This window comes from Drosophila navojoa, chromosome 3 (assembly GCF_054131105.1).
Source record: "Drosophila navojoa isolate 15081-1374.11 chromosome 3, UAZ_NAV_1.0, whole genome shotgun sequence".
Classification (NCBI taxonomy): domain Eukaryota; kingdom Metazoa; phylum Arthropoda; class Insecta; order Diptera; family Drosophilidae; genus Drosophila; species Drosophila navojoa.
This window is the reverse complement of record NC_142891.1, coordinates 27,931,272-27,947,458: the sequence shown is the minus strand read 5'-3', so window position 1 is coordinate 27,947,458 and position 16,187 is coordinate 27,931,272. Positions and strand designations below refer to the sequence as shown.

Genomic DNA, 16,187 nt, shown 5'->3' with positions numbered 1-16,187 from the left:
AGCCCAGGCAGGCGGCCTGCTCTTCTGTGATTGACTTGGCTTAAATGGTCGTTGCGGCCATTAAAAGCGCCAGCAAATTGAGCGCCAGCTACAGAATGATGCAGGCTATTCTCATTCGGTATTGTCTAAGTGGTTACGCAGCCTCCTGCACTATAGAAATTCGTTCAGAGGGAATTTCAGCAGGGAACGGATTGCCAGTTCGAATAGCAAGTGCAAGTGAAAGCATGCCAATTACGTGATTTGGCTTAGCTCTTAAGTCGAATCGAATCATAATAGCATTCACCGAGTGCTCTAATTTATGGAGTTGGCGATAATTATTAAATCAGATCTGGTTGCTGTCAGCTATTAATCAATCGACCCTAATAGAATCCCTTGTTTCCGCATTCCGAAATATTTCTTTCATTATTTTGTTAAATGATTTCCGTCCATAGCTAGCGGTATGGTTAGGAGTTGAAAAAGATTTATAAGCATGGTGTTAGTCCCTTTAGGAAACCAACCATATTTCCAACATTATTGTTACCAACAGAATTTTAGCTAACTCAGTTCAGGGCTTTAAGCTCTGCAGAATTACCCAAAATAAAACTGTAAAAAAAATACAATGTTAACTTTCTGCATTTGATGTTAAGCGGTTGCCATTTCAGCCAATTTTGCAGAGCATTCGCTGCGTTAGCCATTTCTTTACTTTTACGATGCTTAAAAGAATTTTTAATTTCCATAAGAGTTATATACTACGCTCACACACACACACTCACACACAGGGGACAGTCAGGCTGTACTCTCAGTTGCTTCATAGCTTAATTTTTATTGCAGAGCCGAAACCCTTGCACGCACACACTCACACACTTTCCTAGCCTGTGTATGTGTATGAGTATGTGGGTGTGTTGGTGTGGCTTATGTTAATGTTTTGCCAGCTTGCGAGCAATTTTAATGAAAGTTACTTGCCATAAATTTTAATCACATTTCTTCTTTTTTGGGTGCAAAAGATTCCACCTGCAGAGCATATGCAAATGCTCAGAGAAACATTGAGCGAGAGAGAGAGAAAGAGAAAGAGGGGGACAGTGGGTAAAAAGTTGATGTGTGCACACACCCACACACACCCAAAACAAAAAAGAAAGCATAGCAATATTTAAAATGCAGTGGCATTTAATGGTTGTTTGAATGGTTCAGCGATTCCTAAACAACAACAAAAACAATAACAGCTACTACACAGCAGCGCGGCCCGGAAAGCGCAACAAGCGTAATAAATGTGCAGCCAAAAAGTATGCAATAAATTTCGAAACAATCAACTTTGATGCATGTAGGTGAACACGTACACAGACACATATAAATGCTAAAGCACAAAAAAGGGAGGACTTTTGCACAGTGAGGCAAAATAAAAGCGCACTGCAATCATCAACACAGCAATAGCCGCAGCAAGAGCAGGAGCAGGAGCAGCAGCAGCAGACGTCATCATTTTTAGTTGTTTCGCTTTTTTATGATTATTTTTATTTGTATTTTATTTGTTACCTATTGTACGACACACGAGTAGTGGAACAATTTTGCAACATTTAGCGCGGCTCGACATTCCCACAATTTATATACAGATACTTGCTAGGCGCAGGGCGACAGTGGCGACGGGGAAAGGGCAGAGAATGGGCGTGACTGTAGGGGAGGGACAAAGGCAACACGAGTCATTAAAATGATTCACTCAACTGTATTTAGGATGTGTGGCTGTGGGTGTGGGTGTGGACGTGGGCGTGCGCCACGCCTGGTATTGTTGCATTTCCTTTCGCTGTGGTTGATTTTCCATTTCGCTGTTTGTTTTTACGCGTTTTTTGGCAGCGGAGCAAGGGGCAAGGCATGTAGCACATTTTCATTAGTTGGCGAACAACAATGCAGGCAACAAACATTCATCTAGTCAAATAAAAGTGCAAAATCAGGAGCAATGAATACTTTATTTGCATTAGAAACATTCCAACATTTTCCACTATTTTCAGTTTATTAAAAAAAAAATACAAAATATGGAAAAGGAAAAATCACATTTATAGTTGACATTTCAAATCGTGAAACTATTTGTCGAATTCAATGAATTTTATTTACATTCTCTAACCCTTTAAAGTTTTATACTATCTTTAATTTTACAATAGTTAATATTTTATCAAATAAAGTAATAATAATACTGATTTGTGACATATAGTTAGTTGGTACTTCAATTTAGTATCCATCTAACAGTTTAACTACATTGAATATTCAGAACTACTAAATACCACACCGCATTTTAGATTTTTGTTATAGCTCATGCTAAATGACTGGGTATTTATATTCTGGCATCTCTCTAATCCCTGATTTGCCATCCATATAAACACACAGCATATTATCCAAATTCGTAAAATCTGTAAGAAAGAAGTCCAGTACGGATAACTGTCCTACCTGGTCTTAGCCAATGGTGGTGTTGCATTTAATGTCGAGCAACATATGCTTAAACAATCGCTCGATCTCGCTCGCACTCTCAATCATCGCCATGTGTCAAATTCAGTGCTACATTCTCTATCAAGCAACTGTTCTTTAAACAGTTATAGTTTACAATGTAAATCAATTAAAAATGTTAAATGTTCACCGCTAATTAATGAGTATATCTAAAGATGTCTATTCAAAATAACATTATTTAAGGAAATAAATTATATTTACCATTGACTGCGCACTCGCGGCGGCATTAAAATCAATCAAGCAATCTTTTTCAAACCAGAAAAATTACAAAAGTTAAACTTGCGTTAAATAAAGCTTGATTCATTTACTTATTTATATTTGTATGAATTTTCGTTTATATAATGAAAAATGTATGTTTACACATACATATATGTTGTATATGCAATGCGCAATTGAATTATTTATTCTACAGTTTACCATATTTTTTTTACAACTGTCCTAAGCCAAGAGGTTAAATGTGAGCCGAAATCGAGAGGGCATCAAATGTATTTGAGATATTAAGAATATTGAACGACTTCCACCGACTTGTCTTTGTTGGATGATAGAGATTTATTTAATGGCTTCACCGCACATTCTAGGGTAACACCTATTCGGTCAATGCCATTCACAGCACCTTCGCATAAAAAGTATGAAAAACTGTTATTAAAAAAAGAAGAGGTTGCTATAAAATCTGGTCGCACTACATGAAGCACCGCGACAATTTTTACCGCATAAAAATTCGCTCTATAAATAATGAAACGATTAAAATCTGCGAATATTTCACACACAAATAAAATATTTGATATACATGCATGTGGAAATATGGCTATGTGGAAATGTGGAAATCTGTTCAAATGAATTGTTTTCATATATCATGCATATTTCATGCTCGCATTTCGCATAAATATCTCTCAAATTGACTCGCAAATAAATTCGTATTGGAAAATAACCGAAACTAAGACGGGAGATTAATCGGTGGCCGAGGCCAGCACGCAAATTGAATCGCGCTATAAGCTCAGCAAAGTCGTTTTGTGAAGAGTAGATCATTTGAATACATCAAATTGATATTTTCAATTCAAAAGCCAAGCACTTACCTTCTGCATTTATGCATAACAAACTGTTGAGTGGGAGTTTTATTCAATGTGTCTCGAAATTAGCTTGTTTGGCGTGCGGATTCGCCCTGTTTATTGGTCATATAAATATAATGCGAGGGTCTTCCCGCACCGAGTTTATGGCGCTTTATATGTGTCATTCGTATTAGCTTAATATGCCGGAAAAGTGCGCTCGATATTTAATAGACCCCCATGGCAGATTGCACTGTCATAACTTTTATGCGGCCTTTAAAATCATATACATATAAAAAAAAATTGTGTTAATTTTCATGTGTTGCTGCCTGTCCCTGCCCCTGTCCCACTCTCTCTCCTCATTTCCCATAAAAAGGTAAATTTTGGCCATTTTATGGCTACAATGAGTATCATGTGGGTTCGCCCGTTAAAATAAAGGGAAATTATGGCCCGCACGTTGACTCTCAAATTTATATTATAAATCTAAGATCTAAGCACTTCTAACACATGCCTTTCCTTTTGGCTACAAATCATTAAAGCTTTTTGCTTACCTTCTTATTACTTATAGAAGTTGTACTTAAATGATGAGTTAGCCGGAATTTATGGCTTGGGTACACTAAAAACATTCATCAATTTCTATCGCCTCAAAGAGTTTCTACTTCTAGCAATGTTGCTGTATCTATTTTTGGTATACCAAACTGTCGAAAGGACCATCTTGAAACGGCGTCAAGACAGCCATTTATATTTCAAACAGCTATTGAGATTATGTATTTGAAATGAAAATGTAGTCTTGATTAGTATCAATATGAAACTGAAATGCATTAAAAATATTTGTATACATTGTATAAAAAAATTTATTAAATACTTGAAAAATGTTTGTAAATATTGATTTATGAAATATAGAATTCTAAATTCTAAGAATGTTCGGGGGTCAGTCTGTTACTCCGCGAAAATTCTCTAGAGTCTAACGCGATTATTTTTTGAAATAATCGCCAATAGAAGCAGAACTATCGATGATGGTGTATTATTTGATATATCGTGCTATCACTACTTGCTTTACACTGAACTTAAGACTTTCTCAAACCACGTCTATATCGGATTCCAACTTTCTTTTGGAATGTCTTTAGCATCGATTTGTGGTCCATTCAATCAGTGATCAACTATTTTGGCCAAGAGTAAACATATTTATTATTTTATTGAGCTTAAGAAGCAAAACAAAAGTACTAAAAGTAAGTTAAATTAATTAGGGAACCGATTAGTGGCATCCGCACTCCTTGGCAACCGTCTTTTGATACTTGGTCAAGTCTATAATATCCTCGTTGATGTATCGCAGGATGGTGATGGCGCCCAGAGCAGTGGGCACACAGCAGGGCTTGGGTAGATGCGGCTGCTTGAGATGCATCAGAGTCTGAACAATCGCGTGATTCGTGGCATTCATTTTGGTGCCCAGCGGAAAATTACAGCCGCCGCCGCAGAAGTACGCCTCGAACTTCTTGGGCGCAATGACCCAGTTGTGCATTTGCAGCTCCTTGAAGTCCACCGTGAAATTGAGACGCTCGCAGGACTGTGGCGGCTTGTAGAGGTCAGCTGGAGGGGGCGGGCGTGGCTGGGATGCCTTCCGCTTCTGTAGATCCCGCTTGAAGCGCAGTTTTTGCACTTTCACCAGCAGCTCGGGTCCTTTAAAGTAGCCCACAATGAAGGGCTGCAGATTGGACTGTATGTCCTGCGGAGCCACCAGACCCGCATGCCAAGCAGTAAGCGGCGCCTCCTCCCCCAGCGAGACGCGCAGCTCGTGTCGTTGCGGACTCCTGCTGAGCAGCCAGGTGCGCAGCGTCCGCGTCAGATTGAACTCTAGCCAGCCTTTGTAGTGGGCCGTGGTGTTCACAGAACTTAGAATGCGATACACAGGAGGCGCATCTATGCCCGGCTGATGACTGTGAATCGTCCTGTAAACGGAGACAGTCAGATTTTGGCGCTTCTCCAACACGCTGGGCTGCTTGTAGATGCGCAGCGTTGCCTGCATCAGCATAAGGTCTATGGGCACATCTTTCGCGTTGAAGCTGATGTGCATATCCAGCTGGTCAAGCTCGGAGGAGCTGGGCGGGGCACGGCTGGAGAAGGTCAGTATGCTATTGCAGCTGGCCATCTCCTGGCGATCCTCGCGAGTGAGCAGGATGTCATCGTCCAGCGAGCGTTTGTGTCGCTGCTGCAGCACCTCCTGCGGCTCCTGCTCCTCACTGATCTCATTGTAAACTTCCAGCAGAAACTTGGAGGCAGAGTTGTGGAGCTCGGTGGTCTTGGCCATACGTCTGGGTCTGTCACCCAAATCCAGCAAGTCAATCATCTCAAGCTGCTCGGTAAGTGCAGGCTGCACAGGACCATCAACCGTTACGTAGCTCGTGGCCAGGACGACCCTGTGAGAGCAGCAGAGCAATAAGAACCGTAGTAATCGAAGCATTGTTCTCCTTAAGTGGACAATAAGCAACTGAGCCAAGTCCTGGTCAAGGTGCAAATTATATACCTGCGTAGCCAGGTAGCTGGGAATATCATTCCAGTTAGGTAGTGTAGAACTTAAGCCTTTCACCTACCCTAGGGGTATGGATGCAGAATAATCTTTGCCCTTTAGCTAGTCCTAGTTATGCGATGCTCTACGTAATCTAATCTTTTCTCTCGCTCTGTCTCTCTCTCTCTCTTTCAGGTGTATTACAAATCAACAACAGCAGCGAGGAGGATCAGGGAAAATACGAGTGCGTGGCAGAGAACTCGATTGGCACGGAGCACTCGAAGGCAACCAATTTGTATGTAAAGGTTCGTCGCGTCCCGCCTACTTTCTCCCGCCCGCCAGAGCACATAAGTGAGGTGATGCTGGGTTCCAATCTGAATCTATCATGCGTAGCTGTCGGGTCACCCATGCCGCACGTTAAGTGGATGAAGGGTAAAAATTAATCAAATTAAAAAAGAAACTGAGCTAATTTAAGCTCTCTCCATTTATCATATATAGGAGCACAAGATCTGACACCGGAGAACGATATACCCATAGGTCGGAATGTTTTACAGTTAACTAATATACAGGAGAGCGCGAACTTCACCTGCATAGCTGCCTCCTCGCTCGGCCAGATCGATGCAGTATCCGTGGTCAAAGTGCAATGTAAGTAGAAGTTGAAAATTATGCCCCAAATACCCTGTAAGCCAGCACTCCACAAGAACATTTCTTTATAGATAAGTTATGGATTTATGATAAGATTGGTTAAAGTTTAAAGGACAATTTTATGTTTATATTATTGACTGTATTCTCTCTCTTTCACTGTCTCTTTCCCTTTGCGCAGCACTGCCAACGGCGCCGACGGATGTGCAAATATCCGAAGTGACCGCAACGTCGGTGCGTCTGGAGTGGTCGTACAAGGGACCCGAAGATCTGCAGTATTATGTCATTCAGTACAAGCCGAAGAATGCGAATCAAGCCTTCAGCGAGATCAGCGGCATTATAACCATGTACTATGTGGTGCGCGCCCTGAGCCCGTATACGGAGTACGAGTTCTATGTGATAGCTGTTAACAACATTGGGCGTGGTCCGCCCTCGGCGCCAGCGACTTGCACCACGGGTGAGACAAGTGAGTATCCCGCCCGTACCGCAATTTTAACATTACAAGAGATAAACCCACTAACTGTTTTTCCATATTTTCTTCTGTCTACTTCATACATTTTGAACAAACGCTGCCAGGATTTTCAACAACTTGTGTTTGCTTCTTATTTTCGTGTTGAGTTTTTAAATTTTATTTTTTTTTCGTAAATGTTTATGTAAAGTGCAGTACTTACCCGTTTCCCATTATATCTTCTCTTTTACATTTTCTTCTCCTTTCGCTCTCTGCATCATAGGCGATTTCTCATTCGGTGGGACAAGTAAGTATCCTTAGCATTTGCTTCTTCTTCTTCTATGCCAACAAAATTTTACGGCAAAAACAAGTTCAATAACAATTCCTGAGAGGCTTTCACATGACATCAGCCCCCTGTGGCACCGAGCCCCCTCCTTCAACTCAGCCCCCTCTGAACCTCTGCTCTACGAGCGCTCACCTCTTCCACTCGCTTGAAATCAAAGGTAACTGCAATGGTTAAAAACGAAAGCCAGCTGCATACGCAACTGCTCAATCTCACACACACACTCGTCTGATGTATGTGTGTGTGTGTGCTGAGAGGCAGCTGGCTCACGTCGCCTAGTGCCCGCCACCATTCGAAATGTGCTTGGAAACGCATAAACTTTGCATTGTTATGCGTTCATATGAATGCGCATCAATGTCGTTTTCTGCTTGCAAGTGCCTTGCATTTGTATGCGTGTGTGCTCGCATCTATGCATGTGTCTGGGTGTGTATGGGGCGATTTAGCCACGGCAATTGCGCGTAAGCAAGCGGTGCTCACAACTGCGTTCCGCTTGCTGCGCGCCGCTCTTCTCTCAGCTCCTGCTGCTGTTGCTGCTGCTCTTCTTCTAGCCTGTCTCACATTTTTTAGGAATTTGTTGTAGCTCGTCGTATAAAAGTTGAAAACTTTTATTGCCACAATTATGCTTATCGCTTGCCCAGTATCGTTTCGAAATATTATTTCGATGGCGCCGTTTACAGCCAGACCTCAAAGAAGGGAATAGAAAATATAGAAAAACTAGCAAAAAATTTGCTTGAGAATTCAGCAGCAGGTCGCACGCATTAGATATTGACACGTGTCAGTGGCGCTTAGGTAGCAGCTGAGGTGGTCGAATTTACGGTCTGCAAGTGCAACAATCGAGTGCCATAAACACCAGGCAGCTTAAACGGTCACGATGGAAACTACCTGAGTCGTAGCTATACTGGATTACGATGTGATGATTAGAGTTTCGTTTCTTGAATCAAGCTCAAATGTAATGTATGTTATTTGAAGCATGCGTATCTGTTTCTTACCCTAATGAATTACTTCATTAATCCACTCACAAACTCTGTGCTATATAGTAAAATGTTTTCGCATAGCTAAGTTAATCACACACATATTATATACACTATTGTCGATTTTCTATGAATCGCGTCAAAGCCAATTTAATTAATGGCTGCTGTCGGTAACCATGGTCTGTTTTCAGTGACCAATCAGCTATTGCCGCTCTGTAGTTAACTTATTTCTGTGAGCCCAGTATTCGGCGACTCTCTCAATCACTCATCCTCTTCACTCCTTTTAGTACAGTATGCGTATATATGAAAAATGATAAGTGCGAATAGAATGGATGCATATGACTGTAGCTGATCTGCTCATAACGAGGCATCATAAGTGCGAATGAAACAGCTGTATATCGCTGTAGTTAATCTGCTTATAATCATCTGCATATGTAAGCCTATCTACACGCTTTTACAAAATGTTGTGCACTGCCAGCGCTCACCTAATAATATAATTTGTCTGTAGCCGACCTGCTCACTATTATGTTTACTCTTTTCTTTACATCGGCCGACCTGCTCACTATTATGTTTACTCTTTTCTTTACATCGACTGGCAACTCTTGCCTTCCTCCCTCTTTCGCTCATACACAATTTCGTTCACTATTTGTGCTCTGTTAATAACATTGCTGTACACTTAACATTCAAATACTGTTTTTGCATTTTCATACATTTCTGCGCAGATCGATAAACGGCAAACATCGGCTCATCTTCGTCCATTAAATATAAATTCATGTAGCTTTGGCTCTTACATTTCAAGCTGCCCCAAATCATTACCTACTTCCGCTAGGTCATATTGTCATCTATTTTGGTTAATATTGCACAGATTAGAATCAGTAATTTATGCTTTTCATTAATTCTCAACTGAGGCTTTGCCTGGCTGCAGCATATCAGAAACTTGATGATTTTCACGCTAGCCGGAAAGCTGTTGCTGCCTCAATTTGCATCAATTATAAATGTACATGCAGCAGGTACTCAAGAACTTCATCTCTCTCTCTCTTTCTCTCTCGCTCTGTCTGTCTCTTTCGCACTCTCTCTAATCCTTTGATCGATTGTCTGCATTCAAGCTTTTGAAGTGGCTGATGCCTTGTATTGCAATTTAGCTATAATGTATACAACTAATATGGTCTAATACATTTAAGTTTGATGCTCACACACACACGCATGCACCCAGAAGTGTGTTGGCAACTCTTTAACAGCTCCTTTCGTCAAATAATAGGTCATGGGTCCTGCTTCCGATGTCTTTGCATGAGTGACTGTGTGCATACGGGCATGTGGGTGTGTGTGAGTGTGGGTGGCTGCTAAGAATTTAGTGCTGTGTGCTCTAAGCATAAAGCAGTAGGCGTGAGCAGGCATGCAAGGGATACATATTAATGGAGCGTATCCGTATGTAATGTATATGCTCTTAAATGCAGCTTACGTGACGCTCCCGCACACATGGAGCAGAAGGAGCCGCCAGGATAACTGCCAGGGTAACGAGGAAGCCAGCAGCTAGGCATCCAGGCAGCCAGAAGGTGGCGGAGGCAAAGCTATTGCAATTTTTGAGTGCCCCATGTGCTGTGCATGCAAATCTTAGCCTAGACCCGGCAAATGGCAATGGCAGCTCGTTCTATCTATAGCAAACGCGCGCACACACACACACACTTGTGTAACAGATGAGATGGTTGCGATATAAATTGTGGGTAAAACGCTGCAGTGGCACCCCATGTACAAGATATTGCAGTAAAATTGTGAGAATTGGAATTTATTGATTGGCCATTAACCAATTGAGGAGCACAAGAAAAGGAAATGTTACAGCACATATACACACCCACACACCCATACATCCGCTCCCTATCCTACATGGAGCAGCAATTGCAAGGCGAGATCCACTGCTGCTGTTGGCCACTAATTAGTGGAGCCTGGCGTTAGCTGCTGTTCCCTCTACCTATTTCCAATGCCAACCACAACTTCTGCTGCTATTTCAGTTGTTCACCAATTTCACGCCTCGCAAATACATTCCAAACATGTGCGAATGCGGTTACAACCCAGTATACCCAATAAACAGTTGAAATGCATTTCAAGTAAACTTAACTGAAATCGATTGTAGGAATCTGAAATCTAGCGAAAAATGCGCATTATTAATAAACTTTATGTTGGATTTGTGACAATATCCTCTCCTTAAAAAGATTACAGCTGAAATAGCTGAAAATAAAATTATCGCAAAGTATCAGCTTTCCCGTACGGATAGATAGACATATTTTCAGATTGATCATCTGATATATTTATATATTAATACGTCTCCGCTTATATCTTCCGTCCGGTTATTGCGACGTGAATTCTACTAGCCAGTCCAACCTATCTGGCTATAGCGTCTTCCGGTATAACCACAATCCCTTAAAAATACTTATAATCTGATTATTTTGTATATTTAATTCGGCTATGACTATGTAATCATAATGTGCTAGAAACGGAGAAAAGATCCAATATTTATTTTTAAACTTTTTACTTGCACTTACAAGTTTTAATTTGTAAACAGAATTATTACATTAGGCATCGGTAAATTGTGTTGTACTAGATTTTCATTATTATTATCGGTTATACAGACTCAACACCACTAAATAATAAAAGCCTAGGGCAATAGACAGTTTTTGGAAAACCAACTGATTTTTGCTGCAGTTGCTAGGCATTGTATTTTATATCTCGAAAATCAGTTAATGTGTGCGTGTATGTGTGCGTTAAACGTCGAACTATGCCTGTTTTTGCAGCATTGCGTTGCACATTATAAATGCGAAATTCGCACTATAATGCGCCGAGGCAGTGCAGCCCAAAAATATGTTTACTATGGGAGTCCGGCAGACGGACGTGCATTTAGCAGAACTTCATTCCCAGCGATTGTGATGGATGATTGTTTGCGTTATAAAACATTTATCTCTCTCTGTCTCTCTCTCTCTTCCTTCCATTCTCCGGTGCTGCAGCCATGTTGCTGCCTATTTTTGACCTGGCCCTGCATTCGGTTTTAAATCCTGCTGCAAATGCCAAAAATTTCATTTAGCAGAAACGCAGCAATTGGCTGACAGTCTGTCTGCCTGTCTGCTTAGGCTCTGGCATTTTCGTAGTTGTATTTAAACTGCATTTCTAATTGATTAAAACCTATTCGAAAAGTAAATTACTTTAGTTAACATGCCAATTGGATGCGGTATCTCTTAATTATCATGGAATATTCATATTGAATGAACATGAATTAAATTGATATTCATTGGGATTGTCTTTAGATTGTAGACAATTTTCTTGATGGTCTCCCTTCGGATCTGCTTCTCTCTCTCTGTCTTTCTCTCTCATGCATTTTCAGAATTTAGAAGATGAACTTATTTGCTTCTATTATACCCTGAACCCCTTGAAAATGGGAAGGTAGGGTATATTGTTTTTGTGAAAAAGTATGTAACAGGCAGTATGCATCGCAGACCCCAGAAGGTATATAGTGAGCTGAAATCTGGCAGGCATGCGCAGTACGAGTTTATCGTATTTTTTCGATAACTCATCCGATTTTTTCGAGAATAATCGATAATTTTATATTGTTTTTTTCAGCCTAATTTAAGCACTTTTACACCTTGAGGCTTCAGATTTACTGTATAAATACATTTGATGAATTCGAAGATTTTGTAATTTACAGATTTTGGTTACCACGCCCCCTTTCGCTCTCAATTTTCAAAAAATGTATTTCAAGTACTAGAGACTTGTGCTTTGGAATGTACACACATTGCTCTGATAGTTTCATAAAAATAGTCCCACTATGAAAGAAATTGTACAACTAATAAGCTCTCATAATATTGTCCACACCACAGCGCAGCCCAAGCACAGTCACTGCTTACTGCGCAGTAAGCAGAGCGTGGGCTTATGTGTGCGTGTTCATGAAGGAAGTGGAAAATGATTAGAATATCAGCTTGGAGGGTTCAGGGTATCTCCTAGTCGAGCAGTCTCGACTAAAGCTTTCTTACTTGTTTTTTAAATGTGTTTACAATAATAATAATCCCTTTTTATCTCATACTCTCTTTCTATCTCTCTCTTTCTCTTGTTTGGTGTCTCATTCTTTCACTCTCTACTTATCTCTTTTCAGAAATGGAAAGTGCGCCACGTAATGTGCAAGTGCGGCCGTTGAGCTCCTCAACGATGGTTATTACTTGGGAGCCACCAGAGACGCCCAATGGACAAGTGACCGTAAGTACCTGGCATTGAGTACGCATATTAAACAAGAGAACGAACACAGAGTCCGGCCATAGCTGCACGGCAGACCAAGCCAGGGGTCGACACTTTGTCACGTCGAACGACCAGAGATCCCGGGGCGGCAGGGAAACGGCACGAAATGACGTTAGCCGTGTTTGGCATTAAAACGCAGACAGAGAACAGCCGACAAGCAGGCGGCGGAGCAAGGGGCGCAAGACAAGCGGTTAAATGCAAATGTGCGAATGAAATCAAAGCCACATAGTTAGCCAGTTAGCCAGCAGTTGGCTTGCAGCTTGTAGCTTGTAGCTTGTAGCTTGTAGCTTGTAGTTTGTGTGCCCCAAGTCAGATCCTGGCTGCCTCCTCCTCGCCTTGTCTGGCTGCAGTTTGATCGAGTCAAGTGCTAGGCCGCAATTGTTGTGGTCGGTCTCCATTGCCTCTGTTGCTGCTTCTGCAGCATGGCTCGTGGCACGTCGTGCTGCAGCTGCAGCTGCAAACACTGCTCTCGCCACAAGGCGAAAATTATAAACTACGCAAATCTGAGACCACAAGCCATATTTCATTCGAACCAGCAATTTATGGTCAGCAAAAGGTTCCAAGAGATGCGACTTTTAATTGAGCTATACGTGAAGGTGGTTTTAGAGAACAGTTAACTTGTGGCTAAGTAAGAAGTTTCCTAAGTCATCAGCTCCTCCTTGTTTTCGAGGAACTTCATAGTCTTATGTTTTCATGAAATTAATATTAATAATCCTCTTTGCATCGCTCTCTCTTCCTAAACCACAATCTCTATAGGGCTACAAGGTGTACTACACGACTAACCCGAATCAGCCGGAAGCCTCCTGGAACTCCCAAATGATTGACAATAGCGAATTGACAACGGTCTCGGAATTAACGCCTCATGCCATCTACACAGTCCGTGTGCAGGCGTACACCTCAATGGGAGCCGGTCCTATGTCCACCCCTGTGCAGGTGAAGACACAGCAAGGTGAGTGCCAACAGCCCACGGCCTACGCTCTACGTCCACCATCATGTGGGTGGCAAATCATGTGCAATTAATTGCGAAGTGCGCAGTTAACTTGACTGCTTAAATCAACCTGCATAGATATAGATTACACCAATTATTTAATTAAGACTCGAAATGTGCTCAATGCAGATAATTAATAATTTCTAACAGTCTGGCAACGCTGAGAGCATTAACTAGGCAGAGCCTTCCACTTGTTTGTTTAGCAATGTTTAATTGGCTATCGAGTGGCATGATTTGGTAGTTAACAGATATTATTCGCTGTCAATATGGACTGATTTGCTCTCAACTCGAAGTTAGTTTAGAGAATAAAAGAAAATGTAATTATGTTACTCTATTTAATTTGACAGATGAGGACTATTTTGTATCTGAATTTTGGGATTGTCATGGTTGCTATTATTTATTTAAAGAGATTTCTTACCATCTGGCAACGCATGTTTTAGTGTCTAGCTTATTCTGCATGGCAGACTGCTTTAAATTTAAAATACTTGCTGACTCTGACCACGCTGGAGCAGCAGAATTTTCTTTCTTTCTTCTAGCTGAATGCCAAGTTGATTCCAGATCAAATCCATTTATAACATTTACTTCTACTTACATGATGTGCTTTTATATGTGTGTACGTGCGTGCCTCTGGGTGTGTGTGTTTGTACGTGTGTGTATGCGTGTGTTATGCTTGTGCATTCTGGTGTGCTGCAAATATTCATTAAATTTGACTGCTGAAGCAATTGCATTTGCCATACTTTGATATGCAGCTTTGTGGCTTCCGAGGTCTTCGACTGGCAGCCGGAACGACACACGGTGTGCTAGGGGGCGTGGCAGTCTAATAGTGTGACTCTGAATTTGTTGCATTGCCAGTTGTGTTGCCTAATGCGCTTAGCTTCGTTTTGGGCCAACCTCTCTGACAGTAAGCCCTTCCTACGGCTCCAACTGAGAATTTCCAGCAGAAAATTTACGCAACGTAAATAGATTCCTTTATGTATCAGATGAAAGATTGCAAAAAGAAGATAAATTGAAAACTTTTGAATTTCTTATACCGTTGTTGGATCGGACTACTTAGCATCATGGATTATATTGGTGTAAAATGTATAACGGATCGCCCCTATTTAAATACGATATCTAGTTAGTTATATGCCACCAGGTGGCCTCAGTTAGGTAATCATAATTTGCAGACGGAATAAGCAGTTACCGTTTACGCATTATTCACAAATGAAATGTGGGGAGTCACATGAAATTGTATTACTTTATTAGATCCATGTAAATATGCCAGCAACAAAAAATGGGACTGGTCTTCGTTTTGGCAATGGCCAGGCACGTTTGCATTTCAATATTTGGTTGTAGCAAATAATTCAATCAATTTTGTAGGCTTCAGGTGCGCTACATGTTCATGTGGCTGGCCAGACGGTTTGCATGTCTCCCGAGTGTATCTGAATCATAATATCTGAATGGGCGCATGTTCCCGTATATACATATATAAATAAATGCCGCATTGATTTGTTTGTGTATTTTATTTAATTTCCGTAATTTCCGTTTCATTATTACCGAACCAACCGAAACCGTAACCGAAAACCGAAAACCAAATATGTGCCTACGTGAATGCGAACACATATATAAATATATGTACATATATCTACAATTTGATACATCTATGCGTGTATGTATTTGTATGTAATGTGTTTGTATGCCTCTGTGTGCAGGTGTGCCATCACAACCGAGCAATTTCCGGGCCACTGATATCGGCGAGACCGCAGTCACATTGCAGTGGTCCAAGCCGACTCATTCCAGCGAGAACATTGTGCACTACGAGCTCTACTGGAATGACACATACGCCAATCAGGATCATCACAAGTGAGTTACATGCATACATCTATGAATGTACATGCTTATTAAGGTATCAGATATGCATAACCGAGCTCTACTCCTGCAGGCGAATCTCGAACTCCGAGTCTTACACGCTTGATGGTTTGTATCCCGATACCCTCTACTACATCTGGCTGGCGGCACGTTCGCAGCGCGGCGAGGGCGCAACGACACCGCCCATCCCCGTTCGCACCAAGCAATATGGTAAGTGGCTGAGACTCTTTGATCCTAAGTTAAGCAAGCGGATATCCGCTAAAAAACAGAAACAGAAATAAAACTCAACTAAGCCGTAGTACGAGTTTCTCTAGCTTAAGTACAAATACAAAAATACAAATTTTCAAAAACTCTAAACATAAATTTCGTTCCATTTAACTATAAAAATATACAATATACATAAATATATAACTACTTACATATACATATGTCATATTCGACGCCTATAAATGTAGTTGATTATTCAGTTCAAATAACGTTTATTGATAAAGTATGTGTGCAGGAGCGCGCTCGCGCGTGTGTGTGTGTGTGTGTTCCACTGTGTGTTATGGCATTCGCAAGGATACAGGTAACAATTAAGTGTGTGTGTGAGTGTGTGTACGTATGTGTGTGTGTGTTGTATGTTCTGAGTTGCACTTTTCTGCCTTAATAAGTTATATA

The 16,187-nt window shown here is 41.2% G+C and overlaps 2 protein-coding genes across 6 annotated transcripts in view; one reads left to right on the top strand and one right to left on the bottom strand.

The window, feature by feature from the left end:
• Lar (tyrosine-protein phosphatase Lar) overlaps nt 1–16,187 on the top strand; it is a 160,548-nt gene that overhangs the window by 128,761 nt on the left and 15,600 nt on the right. For 3 of the 5 annotated variants that reach the window (XM_030385768.2, XM_030385769.2, XM_030385766.2), the window contains 8 exons: nt 6,208–6,444; nt 6,511–6,657; nt 6,836–7,111; nt 7,386–7,409; nt 12,552–12,652; nt 13,448–13,640; nt 15,371–15,521; nt 15,601–15,737. In XM_030385768.2, coding sequence (XP_030241628.1) covers nt 6,208–6,444; nt 6,511–6,657; nt 6,836–7,111; nt 7,386–7,409; nt 12,552–12,652; nt 13,448–13,640; nt 15,371–15,521; nt 15,601–15,737 — 1,266 coding nt within the window. Of the gene's footprint in view, nt 1–6,207; nt 6,445–6,510; nt 6,658–6,835; nt 7,121–7,385; nt 7,410–12,551; nt 12,653–13,447; nt 13,641–15,370; nt 15,522–15,600; nt 15,738–16,187 lie in introns of all 5 variants that reach the window. The other 2 variants (XM_030385770.2, XM_030385767.2) reach the window with 1 other exon arrangement.
• On the bottom strand, nt 4,673–6,032 carry scw (screw). Its single transcript, XM_018098579.2, has one exon. The coding sequence runs from the start codon at nt 5,965–5,967 to the stop codon at nt 4,765–4,767; it is 1,203 nt and encodes a 400-aa protein (XP_017954068.1). The 5' UTR covers nt 5,968–6,032; the 3' UTR covers nt 4,673–4,764.